An 18,936-nucleotide genomic window follows, 5' to 3' on the forward strand; every position below is an offset into this window, starting at 1 on the left:
ACGCCCCCCGAGCAATACAAAAATCCGCAAGAGGCCTCGGTACTGTGAGAAAATCGTTTAATAAGAAACGGCAGCGGAGGTGGCGCCACCGCTCGGGTGCAGCTTCTACCGGGGTTTATACGAGAGGACTAAGGAACCGTGAGAACAGCCACGGCGCGGCACACGCGGCGGCCCCGGCACACGCGGCGGGGGCTGCCCGGCCCCGAGGCGTGCCCGGAGCCCGCGGGGTGGCTGTGCCGGGCATAACTTAAGTGGCTTTTCCAGGATACAGAGAGAGAAAGGAGGGAGGAGCGAGGCAGGGGCAGGGCTGGCTCCCGCTGGCTGCCGGCAGCTCTGCGCCGCTCATATACAGTTCAGTTCGTTTAGCGTCTGGTCCAGTGTCTGGTGCAAGCCCAGGTTCTCCTCTTTGGCTTGAGCAAGTTTTTCTGGTGAGAAAGAAGAAAAGCACAAGATTTAAATCATGTTATTTTACAGCCTTTTTCTCTTTAAATAAAACCTGGGGTAACTTACCTTCATATTTAAGATGCCTTTATACCTAGATCATCAAAACGGGGCTGATTTTTTTGGAGGTTTTTGGACACAGCTCATGGAATGTGAAAGACCCGTGTTTTAATGTGTTCCTGTGTCATTTATAGGCCACATCCTGCTGGCTTTTCCTTGGACTGAGAGGTTTTTAACCAGGCTGGTGGAGCACGAGTAGACACTGAGTGCTAAAAGTAAAGCTTTTCACTGACTAAAGGGAACACTAAAATTCGAGTGTTTGCCAGAGCCAGGTCCTGCCCCATCCTGACCGTGTCTCGCCCAACCCCACACGAGGAGCTGAGTGTGTTTTTGGTGTTATCACCACTGTATTTGAGCTGATCTGTGCAGAACAAACCCTGCAAGATGAAAGGTAGAGGTATCATGTTTTATTGAGCTCAGTTCCCACAGAGGTGGAAGGGTGGCTTGTGGAAGTGGCACAGGAGTGACAGGGATTACAGGCAAGAAAAGCTTGAGAAAACACAGTGAGTGGGAGCCCCGTGTCCCCACACAGGGGCAGGTCACAAAGAGGTCATGTCGTTGAGGGCATGGTCGAGCTCCTCACTGATGGCTTTGTACTTCAGCTTCTGAGCGTAGAGCTCGTCTGTCAGGCACAAGGGCAGCAGGAACAGGCCAGCAAGAAATGCAGGGAAGAGAAGAGGCCACAGGAGGAGACAGGCAAAAGGCAACAGCAGCCAAAGCAGTTGGGGAGGAAAACAAGAAAACAGAGGCACAGTTGAGTATCAGAAGGAAAGCAAAACACCCACAAAGCTGCCTGGGCAGAAGTTTCACCTGTGTGAACTTTTTGTCTTTTTGTAATCTCACAATTGTTTTCCAGTAAGCAGAATAAATATGGTGGGGATTGTGAGCCCTTGAGTCCCTCCATCTGTTAGTTGGCCAAAAGCAGGTCATTGTTACCAACTTCATGGAAGAAAACCTTTTTCAGAACTTCCACCACACTGGGCAGCTGCCCAGTGGACACATCACACCCATATGCCTGAGCAGTGCTGCTGTTCTTTCCCATTAAATCCACCACCCACTCTTAGAATTTGTTCTGATTTGAAACTGATCACTGTTAAAGAAACTTGACTCATTCCATACCTTCCAGGTCATCAATAGACTTTTCCAGTTTGGCAACAGTTCTCTCTGCAAATTCTGCACGAGTTTCAGCCTAAAAAAGTTGAAACAGTATCACTGGATGTTCCTAGAAAGATTATGCCCAAAGATGCATCCAGCATGGGGATGGCCAAACTTACTTCTTTCAGCTTGTCAGAGAGAATCTTGATTTCTTCTTCATATTTATCTTCTTTTTCCGAGTACTGTGAAAACAATAAACACTCTTTAAAGGGAAGTTGTAGCAACAATAATAAATGTTTATGGAACTGTGACCTATTTATAAGCACTCTTCCTTTTACAACAGCTGCAAACACCATTTCCGTGCTTTTCTGCTCTCCTGCAGACCTTCAGGGTTGTTTGGGCAGAACTGAAGGAGTGGTATCCACAAGCAGGCAGGTAAAACCTCTCATTTGCTTTGTATTTCTAGTCCATTTCTATGAATTCTATTTACAAGTTTTGGCTTTGCTCACATCCTTTAGTTTACTGAAAGAACCAACCTTTTCAGATTGAGCTTCCAAAGATTTCAGGTTGTTTGTGACGTTCTTTAACTCCTCTTCGAGGTCACTGCATTTACTAGAAGGGGAAAATAGAAATATGGATTACTAGTGTTGCTGTTATGATTTGGAGGAGTCTCAAAAACACAAGGGAGGAAGTAATTAAGTCTGAAAGAGGAAAACCAGGTATGTAGTGTACAGACAAACTTTTCTGCAAGTACTAACTACATGCCTGCCTACCAGGAGATTATTTTTAATGAAATGTAGTGTTGGTGTTTCCTATATTCTAAAAAGTTACTCACACTTCAGACACCTCTGCACGCTCCTCAGCTCTTTCCAGTTCACCCTCCAAAATAACCAGTTTACGGGCAACCTGTAAAAAGACAACAGTCAGGCCAGTGTGCAGTTCACAGAATCACAGCACAGCTTGGGTTGGGAGGGACCTCAAAAATCATCTAGTTCCACCCCCTGCCACAGGCTGGGACAACTTCCTTACAGATTTCAGAAAGCACTCAGAAGTACTCCATTCCTGCTTCCTCTGGAGTGAGGAAATGAGGTTAAAGCATGCACCCACAGATGTAACAGCCCTCCCCAGTTAGTTAGATTTTGCAGAATTTTTAGCATTAGGTACCTAAGATGCTGCCAATCACTACTAAAACTCCTCCTTGTTGGCAATGTTCCAAGGTTGAAGCATCACCCAGTGCCAATTGAACAGAGGGACTAGACTGAAGAGCAGTGTTACTGTTCATGGCTCTCCTGTATTTCACCATTTCCTTCTCCCTTTTACCTCCTCATACTTGCGGTCGGCTTCTTCAGCAATGTGCTTGGCCTCCTTCAACTGCATTTCCTGAATTTCCATTTTCTCTTCATCTTTCATTGCTCTGTTCTCAATAACCTTCATTCCTCTGCAGAAGTCAAAGCATGTTTAATTGAGAAGCATCTTGGCACTTGTATCTCAACTTCACAACGTGGAATTTGATATTTGTAGCCTAAAAGGGGCCCATTATGACCATCATGTTCATCAAGACTAACAGAATTACCCAATCAAGCTTGTAAAAAAGTTTCAAGTCTCTGACCTGCAGTAGCACATGCAGATACTTAATTACACAGGAATATTTTATTCACATACATTCATTTTTTTAAACAACAGAAAATAAAAAAAAAGCGTACCTCTCGCTCTCATCTGCTGCTTTCTCAGCCTCCTCCAGTTTCTGCAGGGCTGTGGCCAGTCGTTCCTGGGCACGATCCAACTCCTCTTCCACGAGCTGGATGCGTCTGTTCAGAGCTGCCACCTCACCTTCAGCCTGCGTGGAACAACAGCCCAGAGCCGGGGTTACACAGGCCACCTGCTGCTGGCAAATGCCCCCAGCAAATCAATTTCCTTACAACAGCATCTCCCTGGGACGTGCAGGGGAGCTCAGGGGCCCTTCTGCCTCTTTTTTGTTTGCTTAAACTCTGGCATCTCAGGAATGTCAAGGTATGGAGTGTGTGCTTGCTCCTTTCTTTTTTTTTTTATGGCACTTATCATTCCTGCCACACAAAAAGGAAATCTGCAGGATTGCAAAAGGATCGGGGTATTTTTGGAGCACTATCCAAACTTTAAAAAATGAACTGTTTCCATGATGGCTTAGTTCCAAAACCTTCACCGTTGGTTTCTCTGCCCTTGGTTTCAGAGATGCCCTGTCACAGCTCACTGTGAAGCTGGATCAGTTCCTGATCCATCCTGGCTCCCCAGCCTGCAGACACTGGAGATTCTACGTGGTCAGCTGGGCACAGAGAGAGGCCTCAGCATGGCAGAGTCAGGCTTTTTTGGGACAAAATCAGATCTATTCTTAAAATAAGTTAACTTTCCTTCCTGTGGTACTTAAGGAATTAGGCAGGATGCATTCCTCAGTAATAAGATCTGTTTGTGTATTATTGAATAAACTGCACAGTAATTGGAGCACCATTAATGTATAAAAAATAGACTACTTAATAAATGGAAGAGACTGTTGGGAGAAATGCTCGATACAGACAACATGGACAAATTGGTGTCCATAAATATGTTTATTAAGGTTCTGCTCCTTTCATTGCTTGTTTTTGATGGAAAATAGAGCCCTGATTTAGTAACTGCCAGCTTGTGCACTGTATTGTCCCCCAATCTGAGGAAGATTGCCATGTACAAGATTAGTTTTTTTTTCCCCCAAACACTTTTATGGAATATAGACTCTGGAGAGGCAACTGTTTTATGCTTTATGTTAAAACACTTTGGAAAAAAAAAAAAGCGTTTTGCTGCAGCTTAGCAAATATGGTCACTGACCACTCCTAAGCTGGAGGAAGTGGTTTCCATTCACTTCTGAGCCATCTTGGAAAGGAGTTCAGTGGCTGATCCAAATGGAAGCTGACACAGGATTCCTCTAGTCATAAATTATCCGACATTTCATCTGTTTTTACCCAGTGCAGTGTTTAACTTCCCGATTTATACACAAGGCATCGATCATGTACAAAACTGGCATCTGTTCTGTGGCAGCAACTCCTTCCACTAGACAGGGCACTTTTAAGTCACATTTTAATTCAGCAAGATTCCAAAGTTATGGAGTCGGGGCCACTGGGAATCTGGGGTGAGCCTGGCTCCACCTCTCCCAGCAGCAGCCCGCAGTCCTTATACGGTAAAACTAACTCGCTGACATGTGATAAAATAGCAGGAAGATGCCGAGAAGGCTGATCGCACACAAATCTAAGTGAAACCAGCTGTCCAACCCCGGGAGAGCCGCACGCTAGCGGAGATTTCGCATTTCTCTGTGAAAACCAGGACGGAAAGTTATTTTTCAGCAGTTCGGACATTTCCCAGCTGTGCTGAAGCCAGCGGTGCGGCGCCGAGAGGCGGGAACTCCCCGCTCCGTGTCATGCAGCGCTTTTGCCTAATTAAAACAGCCATTTCCTACTAAACTCTCAACCGCTCCCCAGTGCCGATCGGTGCTCGAACGCCTTTTCCGCAGGAATGGGCCCCAAAGCGCGATAAGCGGCGGGCGAGCCGCCGCCGCGCCCGGTTGTCCCGCGGGACGGGCCGGGCCGGGCTGGTGCGGGCGCGGCGCTGCGGCAGCGCCGGCGGCTCCCGCGGGCGGTGAGTGCGGAGCGGAGCGGGGACAGCCGAGGGATGGAGGCAGCCGGCGGCCAAGGCGTCCTCCCGCAGCGGGGAAGAGCCGGGCGCGCCGCAGCGAGAGAGAGCCAGAGACAGGAAGGAAGGAGCAGCCCGGGAGAGAGCGACCGAGAGAGGCGAGCAGGCAGCCCGGGCGGTCTCACTTTCTCCCGCAGGTCCCGTTCCAGGTCCAGCTCCCGCTGGAGGACCTGCGCGCGATCCTCCGCCTCATCCGCCTGTTGCTGCAGGCACTGGATCTTCCTCTTGACGGCTTCCAGGGAGCTCGGCGCGGCCATGGGCGCGGCGCGGACGGCGGGCTGGGCGCGGAGGTGCTGCACGTGGCGGGCCCGCGCCTTTCAATGGCCCGGTGACGTCACGCGGCTGGAGGTGGAGGTGGTGACGTAGCGCCGAGGAGCGGCGCGGGCACGGCCCGGCCCGGCCCGGCCCGGCCCGGGGGATGCCGCGCCCCGCAGCCGGCCCCGCAAACGGGAGGCTTTCACGCCACTGCCACGACGGAGCGGGCGTGGCGGGGAGCCTGGACTGGCCTTTAGCCCTGGCGCGGGGATGAAGGCAAAGGGCATCATCCATAGTCCTGCTGGCGTCCCGTTTTCCTTCAAAAGGCACCATTTTGTTTAGTTCTATTAAAGGGGATTTCTCCTTTCCTAAAGAACTCCCAGCAGGTCCCCCGGGGTCCCGCCAGGGGGTCCCAGCAGGTCCCCTCCGGGTACCCATCGAGCCTCAAGTGGTGCCGGCTCCCGGGGGCAGCTGCGGGTGCCATGGGATGCGGAACAGCCCCGCTCCCTTTAGGAGAGGCGATTAAAACCTTGCACCTTCTAAAACCCTGTAACCCCGCCTTTCTGTCCCCCGGCAAAAATGCATACAGCCAGTGAAGTGCATACAAAATACACCGAGCAGAGTTACAGGCAAGTGTTAGCCATGGATACATACATCAGTGGCCTTCTTCTCAGCCTGCTCCAGCTTTTCCTGGGCATCTTTGAGAGCCTCTGAGTATTTATCCAGCTCATCTTCAGTTCCTTTCAGCTTCTTCTGCAGAGCTACCAGCTCATCTTCTACCTTTCAAGAGAAAAAATCCCCAACATGAGCATACTGATGTAGGATCAGTTACAGTTTAATATAAAACCAGTCTTTACTATTAGTTTTAAGCCAATATAGCATACAAAAAGCCACAAAAGACCAGATCAAAGTTCTGCTAGTGATAGTAGTCTGAGAATGACTGGTAGCAGTTGCCAGGGAAGGATCATTAAAAACACGTCATCCTTGAGCAACACCGCCTGCCACCACACACACAGGATCTTGGTATAAGCCCTTTTTCACCTCACTGAGCTTTTTTTTACACCCTGCAGCAGTTTTGCAGCATAATTCTAGATGTTTTTAAACTATGTCCTTTTACTGTTTGTTCTAACACTATTACCTGGTGATTTTTCAGGAAACTCTTCAATTCCTGTACAGCTGAAAAAAAATTAGTGGTCCTTAATGATCTCTGTGTGTGCTTCAGGACACTTCACCCCAAATGAGGTACTCTGGGTGTGGGAGGGAACAGGGCTGGCCTTGCTCCAGGTGGGACCTCGGGAGGTCCCTTCCAACCTGGATTATTCTCTAACTGTGGCCCAACACGATAAGCTTCACTAGACTGTGAGGCTCAGACTCCTCCATACCATATAAATCCATATTTTTCACTAGAATGGTGCTATTTATAACCTGCTGGGAGGCTGTTTAGTGACAGTCTCATGCTCCCTTGTGCATGAGTGATAAGGTGAAGAATTCACCTTATCAAAGGCCTGCTGCTGATAAGGGTGGGCCTGCAAACCCATCTGCTTCATCCTTTCATTTGCAACACAAAACAGCTCAGTCCGTTGAGACAGTGATTTATCCATTTAGCTCCACCTTCACAGCAATTTACTCTACCAAAATAGTTTGTGTTTTGGTGTACTTCCTTCATTTTAGTTTCACTGATAGTTTTAAAGACATTTTTGGTAGTGTGCTGTTTTGGAATGTTGTGTTGCAGAGAATAACCAGACAGTGTGAGAGAACTGCAAACCTTGCTCGGTTCTGACAGAGGGACAGTGAGCAGCATGAAGCAGATGCTGGCTTTGTGTATGAATATTAAAGTAATTATTTGAGTACTGTGCCCACATTAAAAAAGAAGCTGAAAATTTTGAGACAATTCAGAAAAGAGGAGTAAGATCAAAGATTTATTTTTTTTTCTAAAGAAGAAGAAATATTAGGCCAGATGAATGCTTATAACATATTAGAGCAGCGTGGAAGATGTAGAAGCAGCCAAATTTAGAGAACGTGAAAGGGAAATGTGGTACCTTACTAGAAGTGCTATAAAAATTTGAATGTACTCAGCTAACATTTCAAGATCATTCTGGAAATATTAAAGCTCAAATAGGAGACAGAGACCCAGAATAAAGACATTGAAAAGCAAAAGAATATGAAAATGTTATCGTTAGAATTCAGTTAAAAGAACATCATTCAAATTAAGATATTTTCCATTATTCTTGACACAAAAAACATAAGAGAACATATCTCCTGTTGAGTCTAAGCTGGTACCTCTAAGGGGCACTCTCTGCACCAAGAACTTGAAGTGAACTTTATTAATTCATTTCAAGGAGAGGCTTAATTAATGTTTAGACACAGCCAACTCTATTAGCACTAGTCCTACAGGTGTCAGGGTTTGCAGCTTTGATTTTAAATATGTAAAGGCCTTTTGCATGGAATCAAAGCATGAGAAATTTAGGACAATTATGTAGGATTCAAGAAAACTTAGACAAAGTACTGTTAATAATCTGTGAATGATGTTAATTTTGGAAAGACTGAGATGGCTGAGAAGTTACAGCCTAGTCCTGGCTGTAGAACCATAACAAAAAGGCAAAAAACTTCAAAAGAAGATTAACAGAAAACTGACTTCAAATTATTTTGCTTTCTGAATCAGAACATTGCCACACAGTATTTTGTTACACTTATTTCCACAGCACATACACAGCCAGTGATTTTATTTCCACTTACCTGCTTGCATTTGTCCTCAGCTGCCTTCTTATCCGTCTCAGCCTGCTCTGCTCTGTCAATGGCATTCTCCTTGTCTAACTTCAACATCTGCATCTTTTTCTTGATAGCTTCCATTTTTGCTCAAGGGCAGGCTGGATCTGTCACGCAACTAAAAGAATCTTATTAGTAAAATTTTAGATTTTTAACAGCTTGGACAGAGAAAGAAGTTGTACCCAGGCAAGTCACAGGGAAAATGAGCTACAAGTGGTTTTAGACAGCTTTAAACCCAGAGCCCCCTGGACAAAACCCAGATCTATTGGCCTCTTCTCCAGTGCTCCATCCACAGCCTTTCTAAGGAATGAGCTGGAACAGACTCACTAGAGGAATCTTCACTCCATCTCCTTATTTGGGTCCTGTTTTCTTAAAGAGAAAACTGTTTCCATTTTTAAGCTTCTGACAGAAGCAAAAGTGTTGACATATGAACACATGCTTGAAGAAAAGCTGATTAGCTCCCCTTTGTGTGTGCAGAGCAATTAACCAACCCAGCAGATCTTGGGGATGGCCTGCCCTCCTGGAATAAAGGCATGAGGCTAATGAAGGGAAGAATCTCTTTACGTTACTCCAAAATAAATCCTGACATGAAATAAATAATTTAAAAAAAAATCTATGCTTAAGAAGTGGCTAAATTTAAGTTATAAAAAGATGCAGGATATGAGACAGCAGAGGTTTTTGCTGTAAAAATAAGCACTGGTGTTAAGGAACTAGCTATAATGTGTGATAGTATAACGCATAACAGAGCTCAAATTTAGATGTCAAGTTTAGGCTCAAGACAAACTCAATGAGTTTGAGTGCCTGTCCTTGAAATTTCCCTCAATAAATACTTGGGGAACTGAACAACACCTGAAGTTGCAGTCTGATGAGCACTGTAAATTACTCCTTCTGCTGTATGAAGCAGTCACCTTCACTCTGCCAGGGAAGAGCAGGCTCAGGGGAGGGCAGGAACATCTCCACTGACAGAGGACACCAAGCAGAGCATCCAACGGCCCCAGAACGAGCTCTGCTTCCTCTTGCAGCTCTATTAAACACGTCCCCAAAACCATCCCATCCCTTCACATGCTCTTGCTGAGCCTCCCAGCCCCACACAGCCTTGTCCTGACTGCTCTGATGTTCTGATATTCTGATGTACGGCACCTTCCAGAGCCAGTTTCTGACTTTGCTACCCTGGCACCTGCATAGAGCCATGGAATACACCGAGATGGGTCCCACAGGGTCATCGAGTCCAACTCCTGGCTCTGCACAGACAGCCCAACAACCCCACCCTGTGCCTGAGAACGTTGCCCAAACACTCCTGGAGCTCTGGCAGCCTTGGGGCCCGTCCCCTGGGCAGTATGTCCAGTGCCCAAGCACCCTCTGGGGGAAGAACCTTTTCCTGATCTCCACCCTTTGCATTCCCCAGTTCTTTGCGCAGTCCGGGTCCCGTTGACCACACGATGCCCGTTCCCTGCTCAGTTTTGCTCCGTGCAGCCCCGTGCTCCCTCCCACGTCACTCCCAGCCCGAGCTCCCTGCTCCCCTCAGCCCCTCGGTCCAAGCGCCTGCAGCCTCCCGGCCACGAGGGCACCAGGGAACTCGGCACAAAGACCCAGAACCTCCCCATCCTCTGGGGCCGAGCTGGCACAGCACTGAAAGGCCTTTGGGAGAGACTTTTAAGGAAAAATCTGACCTTTATTGAGCTAAATATGATGGTAGAGCGGACATGAAGCCAACACCAGCACAATGCCTGCGGCTGTGATAGAGTTAATTTCCTTCCCATTGGCTGGTACGGGGCTGTGTTTTGGATTTGTTCTGAACACAGGGTTGAGAATATAGTGATGCTTTTGTTATTGCTGAGCTTGCACAGAGCCAAGGCCTTTCCTGCCACTTACAGGACCAAGCTGGGGAGGGGGCTGGGGGTGCCTGCGAGATTGGGAGGGGACACAGCCAGGATATTCCAGGGCCAGGGTATTCCAGACCATCTGACATCCCACTCAGGATATAAATGGGGAGGAGGAGGAACAAATAGGGAGAAGAGCAAATGGGGGACTTTAGGAGCGACGGCATTTGTCTTCTCATGTCACCATTCCATGGGATGTGGCCCTGTTCTCCTGGAGTGTGCAACACCTGCCCACGGGAAGCAGTGAATTAATTCCCTATTTTCCTTTGCTTGTGTGCACAGCTTTTGTTTTCCCTATTAAACTGCCTTTCTTTCAACCCAGAACCCTTCCGATTCTCTCTGATTCCGCTCGTGGGCGAGCAAGTGAGCGGCTACATGGTGCTCGGCAGCCAGCTGGGGTTAAAACACGACAACGATTTGTAATCGTTTGTTGTAATCGTTTAAATCAAAATGAATGAATTTTACAAAACCCAGCCCGCCCCGCACCCCAAGATGGCTGCCGGGAGCCCTCAGGGGCGGTGCTGAGGCGGCGCCAAGATGGCGGCGGCCGCGGACTGCGGCTCCCGGCGGGCTGTGGGGATGGGCCCGCCCCGCCCGGCCCGGGCACCGCCAGCGGCGGGAGGGGGGGGGGGGGTCTGCTTCTTTTGTGTGTGATTTTTACCCTTTCTTCTTCTTCTTCTTCGTCTTCTTTGTTTGTTTTTGTTTTAATGTTAAAAAGGAATTCGGAATTTCTAACTAGCTCTAGGTCCAGTGTTTGCTTGGAAACGAGTGCTGGCACTTGGTATGCCCCTGTATCCCTCTGAACGCCTCAGGAAATTAAGTGTGATTTTTCCAGGTAGCTCTGTAGCAAGGCGGCCCCTGGGGATTTTTTTTTTAAAGTCTAATTCCAGTGACTTTTAAGCTATTCTGTGATTTGAACAGTGGAAGGCAAAATCACATAGGACCTCAGTCTGGAGCGGGTTTAAGGCATAGGGGGGAAGCATTGTTTTATCAGTGTTTCCAAACCTTAAGAAATATCATTACAGCCCTATTAACCACATTAATCACAATCATTTGCACTTCTCCTCGCCTTCCTGCCGTGGGAGTTTGCTGGTGGAGGGCAGCAGAGGCTCTGCAGGGGTTTGGGGATGAAAACAAGGAGCTGAGCGAGGCTCAGTGCTGGCGAGCACAGCGTGAGCACAGGACCCCCACAAGATTTCTTTGGGACAAGATACACCTTTAACAACTTTCCTCAGCTGGCCGCAGCCCGGTGGTCCAGCTCACTCTGCTGCTGTCTGTTCCAAGCAGCTGGCCGTGTTTTATGGCTCCTTCAGGGCTTCCTTCCCTCAGTCGTGCGGCCGCTGCCATCCTGCCTTCAGAGCTGTTTCACCTCCTGCGTGCACCGGGCTGGATGTGCCCACAGGCTCTCTGACTCAGGAGCAGCTTTTGGGGTGTAGTTTGAAGACACAAGGGAGGGCAGTGGAGTGGGAAGGACCGTGTTAGCCCTGTTTGTCCCAGCACATGTGGGAACTTGTGGAATGGAGGCTGATGCGGGGCTGTGCGTGCTGCTCCTCGGGACAACAGCTGCTTGTACCCTTAGGTACAAGGGTAGGTACATGCTTAGGTACAGCATTTTGAGCTGTTCCTGTGGCTGCTCTCACAGCCTCTTCATAATTTCTATGATTGAGAGAAGCACAAGTGGTTTTCCAGTCAGCTCACCAGCCCCCTTCCTGCCACAGCTTTGGGCAGGCTTGGGAAGCAAACACCGAACAAGATTCTTTTTCCTTTCTACTTGAACTGAGGAAGATAATTTTTCTAATCAACGCTGTTGCATGACTCAGAGCCACATTTAGAAAGGAACATCAAGAAACATGTCACCCTCTATAGCCCTTCAACCAGGTGCATGCCCTTCTTCCCTTCCCTGCTTCACGAACTGGAGAGAAACACCTGAAGAAATCAGTGATGATAATCCTGTCAGTCCCACAGCCTCTGGTTTTCATTAGCTTGGGAAACAGTGAGCAACCAAGAGAGAAGAGCACTCTAAACCTTTTTTTTTTTTTTTTTTTTTTTTTTTTTTTGTTTTTGTTTTTTTTTTTTTTTTTTTTTTTTTGTTTCAGGCAGGCAGGAAGGTGCTTTACAGGCTGTAAGAGTTCCTTTGTTTTTCCTTTTCTTTCTGAGGGATTGTTTGGGCTGAGCAAAGCTTGGCAAGGTTGGTGTGTAAATATGAGAGGATACCAGAAGGAAATGAAGTTGGATTGTTGGAGAGTGTGCTCATTCCTTTGGCAGCAGGCTGCATGGGAAGCTTGTCACAGCAGGCATCTGAGCAGACTGGGGGTGGTCAGACCTGTGGCCTGAAGTCTGGCAGGTCTCAACATTTTCTCTGCTGTCAATCCCTACCCCTTTTTTTTTTTTTTTTTTGTGCCCCAGCAGTTAGCTGAGACCCACAACAGGGCCCATTTCTCTAGCTGGGAAAAACAGACACTTTATATTCCCCAGTTTCTCCTGCAGCTCCTTCTCTGCTCCAAACTTTGGTCATAAAAGATCTCCTTCCTCTCTTTCACACTGATTGAACTCCTACCCCTTATATACAAAGCTGCATGTATCAAGGCTAGAAGCAATTCAAAGCAGAAGAAAGAAGCTGTTGACAACCCTTTACCAATTTCCTTAATTTTACTAACATAAGTATCTCCTAACAATCCACTCTCTTGTAAATTTTCTGTTGTAGAAACTATATAATATGGTGTATCAGTAGAAAAGGTGGCACTAGACTGAACATCGAACTTGTCTCTTCCTGACATGTCCTTTTAAATGACAAGATGTGTAAACCCTCACATCTCAGTGAATTTTTTGCTCTGTGTGTTCTCCCTTCACCCTTTTCAGTGTGTGTGCCAGTACCAACATGAAATACATTCTCATTAAGTATCCATTACTGACCACGGATGAACACTGGGCTGAGTGTGATGAAAATAGCAGATCTGCTTTTCCTGTGCCTCGATCCAAGGGAAATCTATCTCTTTTCTTTAATAATCCCAGTTACCTGCATTTCCCAGCAGGATCTTTGAACACCTGAGATAATGAATTTTACACTGTTTTGAATAGGATGGCAGAATTCACTCGATACCTGAAATACACACCTGCTTGGGAAGCCTGTCTCACTGCCAGCATTAGAAGAACAGGGTACAGCAGAAGAAAGCAAATGCCACCCTGAATCCATGCTAATATTTCGGGCTAATACAGAATGGAGAGGATCCTGGAAAAGAAGGAATCAGCAGCCTCTACCAGAAGATTTCGGCTGCCCTGCTTTTCTCTGGACTGGTCTTTATCAGTGAGACCTTTCAGCTGCAGAGGCAGGATTTGCATTTGGAGCACAGGACTATCCCCTCCTTGTTTTTTTACTGTTCCAGCCCATTGCTGGGCCCCAGCCAATGCTTCCAGCTCTGCCTTGCCGTTAGATGGCAATGCACATCCACAGATTGTGCCTCTTCCTTGAGCCTCTGAAAAATGACGGTGCTGCAGCTGGAATGGCTCACAGAGCCTCAAATCTTCTATTTCCGCCCATCTCACTTTTGAATACTGAGGCACCTGAATTTGTTTTTCCTGAAAGAAGTGGAGCTGGCTGCCTGGCATGGCAGCTCCTCTGAGTCCTCAGTGCCACAAACATTCTCTCTGTCTCTCCATCCAGGCCCTCGTTTGTGTGCAGAGGCTTGGGTTTTTTTTTTTTGCTCTTCCATCAGTTAACTCATTTTTTTGTTTTGCTGTTTCCACCACCATTTCGTTGTCTTGCTCATAGCCAGCCCTCTCTGGCGAGTGAGTCATGGGCTGCCTCAGGCCAAAGCCCAAGGATACAGACTTCTTCTGAGGGCCATGAATCTCCCATCTGGGACGTTATAAAGAACTGCAGTGAGAAATAGCTACCACCACAAAATGCTTTCCTCCATATCAATTTTTCAGCTTTTCCATTGTCTGCACTTGACTGGTTCATTTAACATGTGCATTACCAGGGTTTCTTTCCTTCACATTGCCTTTTCCACCAGAAAATGTCACCAACTCACATCCAACTTTTGCTCAGAAAACTTGCAGGTTCATTTGTGTTCCAAACCCAGGCAGGTTTCCTCCTTTGAAACTAAATATAAATACTTTTTTTTTTTTTTTTTTTTTCCCTGGAGCCTGTTTGAAGTTCCATTCCATGCCAAACAATCCACCAACTCCCAGTGGTGCAATATTTTTGCTGGGCAGCTGCCCAGAGCAGTTATGGGGCCTTTTGGAATCTGATTGCAGCAGGATCTGCTTTACTTGGTGACTTCAGCTGTGTTACTGGCAGAAATTCTCATTTGTAGCAGAAAGAATGACAGTACCATCTTATAAAAAAAAAAAAAAATTCTATTATACTGGTGGAGCGGGTGGAGAGCTCCTGGTTGTGGCTTAGAGCAGGGCAGGAAGATGTTGACACTTTCCCCCATGGCAGGCAAGGATGGGAGGCTGGGGCTCTGCTTGACAGTCATACTTCCCATACACATTAAAGTAAGCACCTTCCAGCTTTTCTGGATTTAAAATGTCTAAACAAAGAGGATTTTGTCTTAATCCCCAGGAGAAGTGCTCCTCTATCACAGAAAGGCTCTTTTTTGCTGGTGCACAAGAAGTTCCTAGTGTTCCTAAGCCCTCTTGCAGATGTGAGCAGTGTGCTGCAGATAAGTTGTATCAGGAGAAAGCCTTATCACTTGGGCTTACATATTTTGTCCTTATCCGTTGGACTCTTAAAAAGCTGTTGCATTTAATTACTCATTTCTCAAAGCATTTATTAATCATTTATTATCTCTCTGTTCATTTGCTGGAGATGTAAGTTGACATATAAAGTGAGCCCAGTCATTTCATAACCAAGCACATCTCAGGAGGAGAGAAGCACTGAGTGATAGGAAAGGCCTTACTCATCTTGGCACATGGTGGTACAGCTCTAGTTGGGGCCTCTGGTACTTCAGAAATATAAATACCAGTGCATTAAGCTGCTCCATCACCTGAGGAACTGAATAATTAGGTGACAGCTGCATACTGGACTGAAGATTATAACCTTGTTTTATCACTGTTAAGCCTGCACAGCTGTTCACTCTATGAATGAACCTTTCCCAGCCTCCTGCTCCCCAGCACCTAGTTTGGATGTCAGAGCTCACAGTGCTGCAGCCTTCCCTCTGCACCTTTGGTTAATGGAGCAGGAGAAGAGTGTTTGGGTTGAGAATGTGCCCACCAGCTGAATTGAGTCTTTTTGGGACTCTGACAAAAAGCATTGTAGGACTGCAGGTGTAAAGTCTGGTCAGCTCTCATGCTTCATCCCTTGCTCTTCTCTCTGCTCTTTGTCCCCAAAGAGATATCAGAGGAAAATCCTTAGTGTTCAGCACTACTGACCACAAGTCCTGGGATCAGAGGGCTTCAGGGAACAGCAAAGGGTCTGCCTTGGCAGAACGACAGCACTGGCTGAGCGATTTCCTCAAAGACTTACAGGTTCTGCCAGGGGAATCAGCATCAGATTTCTCCCAGATATTTCAGTTTACCTGTGATTGCTACCAGAAAATAAAGAAACTTTTATTTCCATATTGAAACCTTTATTTCCTTATCAAAACCTTTATTTTCTTATTGAGCATCATTCCACTTCTCTCTTGCCCTTTTCAAGGAGAGCAGCATGGCAAACAGCAAAACAGCCACTGTCAAACGACCAACCCCACCAAAAACCCACCTGCCTAAAAAATGAATGTCTCTATTCTGTCATTATGAGAAGAAGTTGTAAGGCCCAAGATCATCTCAACCATCTTGAGACATCTTAACAAAGCACCTAATTTAGGCAGGTGTTTCTCTTTTGCTCTAGTCAAGGAGTAAGGAAGCTCTGAGAACAGGAGACATTTTATAAATGCTGTTGCTTTATTTCTTCTGTCCATAAAAAAAAATCACAGCCCACCTGGGTTTTAAATTGCTTTTCAGGCTTTCCTAATGAATGTCTCTGAATATTTGCATGTCTTTTGTTTGCCCTCAATATGGGGAAAAGCTTAAGTCAACAAGTTTTTATTTGATTTGTAAATAATGCCAGAGTGACACTTTATTACGGATTCCCAGAACTCTGACTCCATGTCTTATCCTCCAGATATGGCATACCAGAGACATCACCAGAGACAGGCTGCCAGGTGCAGGCTAGGGGACAGAAATTAAAATAATTTTGAGGAAAGACCATCTAGAACTTTACCCTGTACCTCTGTTTAGCCTACAAACCGTCAGGAGCTGGTGAAATAATTGCTTTGGACAGATAATAAAACATCCTCAAGCAAAACTAAGGTATTTAATATACTGCTCAAGTCAATTTCCCTTATTTCTGCTGTCCTTTTGCTTTTAATAGTGGTTTAATGAAAAATCCAGAATTAATTGAAACTGGCATTAGGCATTCACGTGTTCCGTGAGGATTTCATTGCTTCAATATTTCATAAGCTGACTTCACTGCTATATGCTTCTCCTTATCCTGCTTTCATAGGCTGGGATATCATCCCTTTTCATAAAATGAAGGGTCCCAATGTGGGCAGATGGGGGTACATGAGGAAAGTTTGCAACCACATCATAGGCAAAGAAATAAAAATAATAGCTGCTTTCTTCCTGCCACCATCCCCCCTTTCTCTGTAATGATTTGCATCTGAGCCTTGATGGGAAAGAGCTGTCCTAAAAATAAACAGGATCTGTCTGAAAGGTGTCTGAGGGAGGTATTTGGCAACTGTCAGGCTGTCACGTATGCTGGAAGGATGGAGCTGATGGACTCGCTGACACCAGACAGGCTCTGCTGAAGTGAGAATGCCTTATGCTCCCCTTGGCACTCACTGGGCAAATTCTGCTGGCCAGAGCCATCAGAGCACGGTGTGTCTGGGGCCTGTTCCAGGTCTGGCTGCTGTCAATGAGAGGCAGCCCTTGGATGGCTCTGGCAATTTGATCAGACCCTTGCTTTACCCCTGAGACTCTGGCTTTACACCAGGGATGAAGTTTGGCTGCCTAAGTGAATGTCACCCCAGTGGAGAAGGAATCACCAGGCCCTGGGCTTGAGGCTTTCTGCAGGTCTCTGAAAATGAGAGCCCTCACTGAGGTACCTGGGTATGGGGACCAGAGCCTGACCTTTTGCCTTTTCTTGGTTTTAACAGCTTTATCCCTCGATTTTTCCATCTCTCCTAGGGGAAATGTTGTTCTGTCTTCAAGGTTATTGGCATATTTGTAAATCCAGGCATCCTTAAATGCTCCCAAGCCATGACTGTGCTGAACGCAGTTCCTGTTTCCCACAAGGTGCTTAAGGAACACGTGTTACACCATACTGCAGTCATGAGGTGAGTAAACACAAACACCGAGGCATGACATGACTCATCTCACGCCTTTGCAGCAACTCAGTGGCAGAGCAAGGACCCAAGAATCCCAGACCCCACCAAAGCAATCATACCTTTGGAGTGACCCAAGCTAAAAGAAACGCTGCGATGGAAGCTTCAGTTCTTCTCAATTCTCACAGGGAAATCTCCACTGCCTGTGGTTGTGGTGCAAGAAGATATTTGCTGCTGTTCTTGGCAGAGACATAAAGTGCTGGGGAGGGAAAAGGGAGGTGTGGAAGAAAGGTGGAAACCTCCTTGTTCCCCCATGGGAGAGTGGACACTTCTCTTATTCTCAGTGGGAGCTGACTGCTGCCTTATCTGAAAATCAGACTGTTTTGCTATCTGCTGGGCAAGTGCAGCTCCTTTTTAGTGAAGAGCAGACCCTGAACTCAACAGTCTTACAGTACTTTGGTCTGAAAATACTGGTCTATGTTGAGAAGAATGGACGAGGGAATTAAAGCCTGTAATATGGGCTGCAGAAAAGTTACCTACAAGATAAGAGGGTGACTTGATCTTTTTGAGAAAAAGAGCAAAAAAGGCTTCCTTATCTTCATGGTGTTTGCTCTGAAGTATCATCTTGTGACTGCCAGAGACTGCCTCATAGGATCAGTCAATTACAGCCTGTGGCTGACATAATTCCTTCCTTTCAGAGGTGACATTGTGTTTCCCAAAGTATGGCTGGTTCCTCTTGGCACTTCAAGGCCTCTGTGCCAGCTGTTTGTGCCTGCAGCCAGTGGTGCTGATCCCACTGACGTGCTGCACAGGATACCATCAGCCCTGCAATTAGACAGTGGTCTGAAAGGAAGAGGAAATCAAGACCATGAACCATCGAGGAGCTCATGTGAGTTAGTATGAGATATATGGAGGTATGACAAGCAGTGAATGAGTCCTACCCCTTCTGGAGGGTCCCAGATTGTTTGTGAGCAGTAACAGTGCAGATCTCCTGGGGGAATCTGCACTGCAACGATGAGAGTTGTTCACACAGCCAGGCTCCATCTCCTCAGGGTGCTGTGGCTCTCCTCTGTGAGGAATTTGTCACTATGCAGCTGTACTTCTCTTCATTAAAGGGCCATGTTAAATAGCTGTGAGGTTGCTAAATGCTTACTATGCCAACTGATCTTCTCCCCAGCTGGCAGCTTTTTAGAGCAGGAGACATGAGGTTGCTAAACCCATTCATTTCTCACACGCACCCACGTTTCTAATGTCTGTGGAGATCTGACTTTAAAAGTCCTCTGCCAGCCATTGGAATGAAGAGCACTTTTGAAGACATTGTAATTATTATGGGATTTAGGGGTGTGTGGAAATGATTCATGGAGATGTTTCCCAGCCAGCAGGCTCATGGAGCCAGGTGAGCTCTTCCCTGGAATGTGAAGCATGCAGCGTGGCAACTGGGA

At 46.8% G+C, this 18,936-nt stretch overlaps 1 protein-coding gene across 4 annotated transcripts; it reads right to left on the bottom strand.

Moving 5' to 3' along the window:
• Positions 1-40: 40 nt before the first annotated feature.
• Positions 41-8,511, bottom strand: TPM4 (tropomyosin 4). 4 transcript variants are annotated; one of them, XM_053999700.1, is made up of 9 exons: positions 8,278-8,507; positions 6,196-6,321; positions 3,300-3,433; positions 2,917-3,034; positions 2,432-2,502; positions 2,133-2,208; positions 1,776-1,838; positions 1,621-1,690; positions 41-425 (listed from the first exon to the last, which is right to left on the bottom strand). In XM_053999700.1, exons 1-9 carry the CDS (start codon positions 8,389-8,391, stop codon positions 343-345), a joined length of 855 nt encoding a protein of 284 aa, XP_053855675.1. In that variant the 5' UTR covers positions 8,392-8,507; the 3' UTR covers positions 41-342. The 4 variants fall into 4 exon arrangements, with proteins under 4 accessions (XP_053855675.1, XP_053855678.1, XP_053855677.1 ...); XM_053999702.1 differs by lacking the exon at positions 41-425 and adding an exon at positions 889-1,123 and having other exon boundaries at positions 8,278-8,511; XM_053999703.1 differs by lacking the exons at positions 6,196-6,321; positions 8,278-8,507 and adding an exon at positions 5,412-5,656.
• Between the last annotated feature and the right edge of the window lie 10,425 nt (positions 8,512-18,936).

Source organism: Vidua macroura, chromosome 26, assembly GCF_024509145.1.
Source record: "Vidua macroura isolate BioBank_ID:100142 chromosome 26, ASM2450914v1, whole genome shotgun sequence".
Taxonomy (NCBI): Eukaryota; Metazoa; Chordata; class Aves; order Passeriformes; family Viduidae; genus Vidua; species Vidua macroura.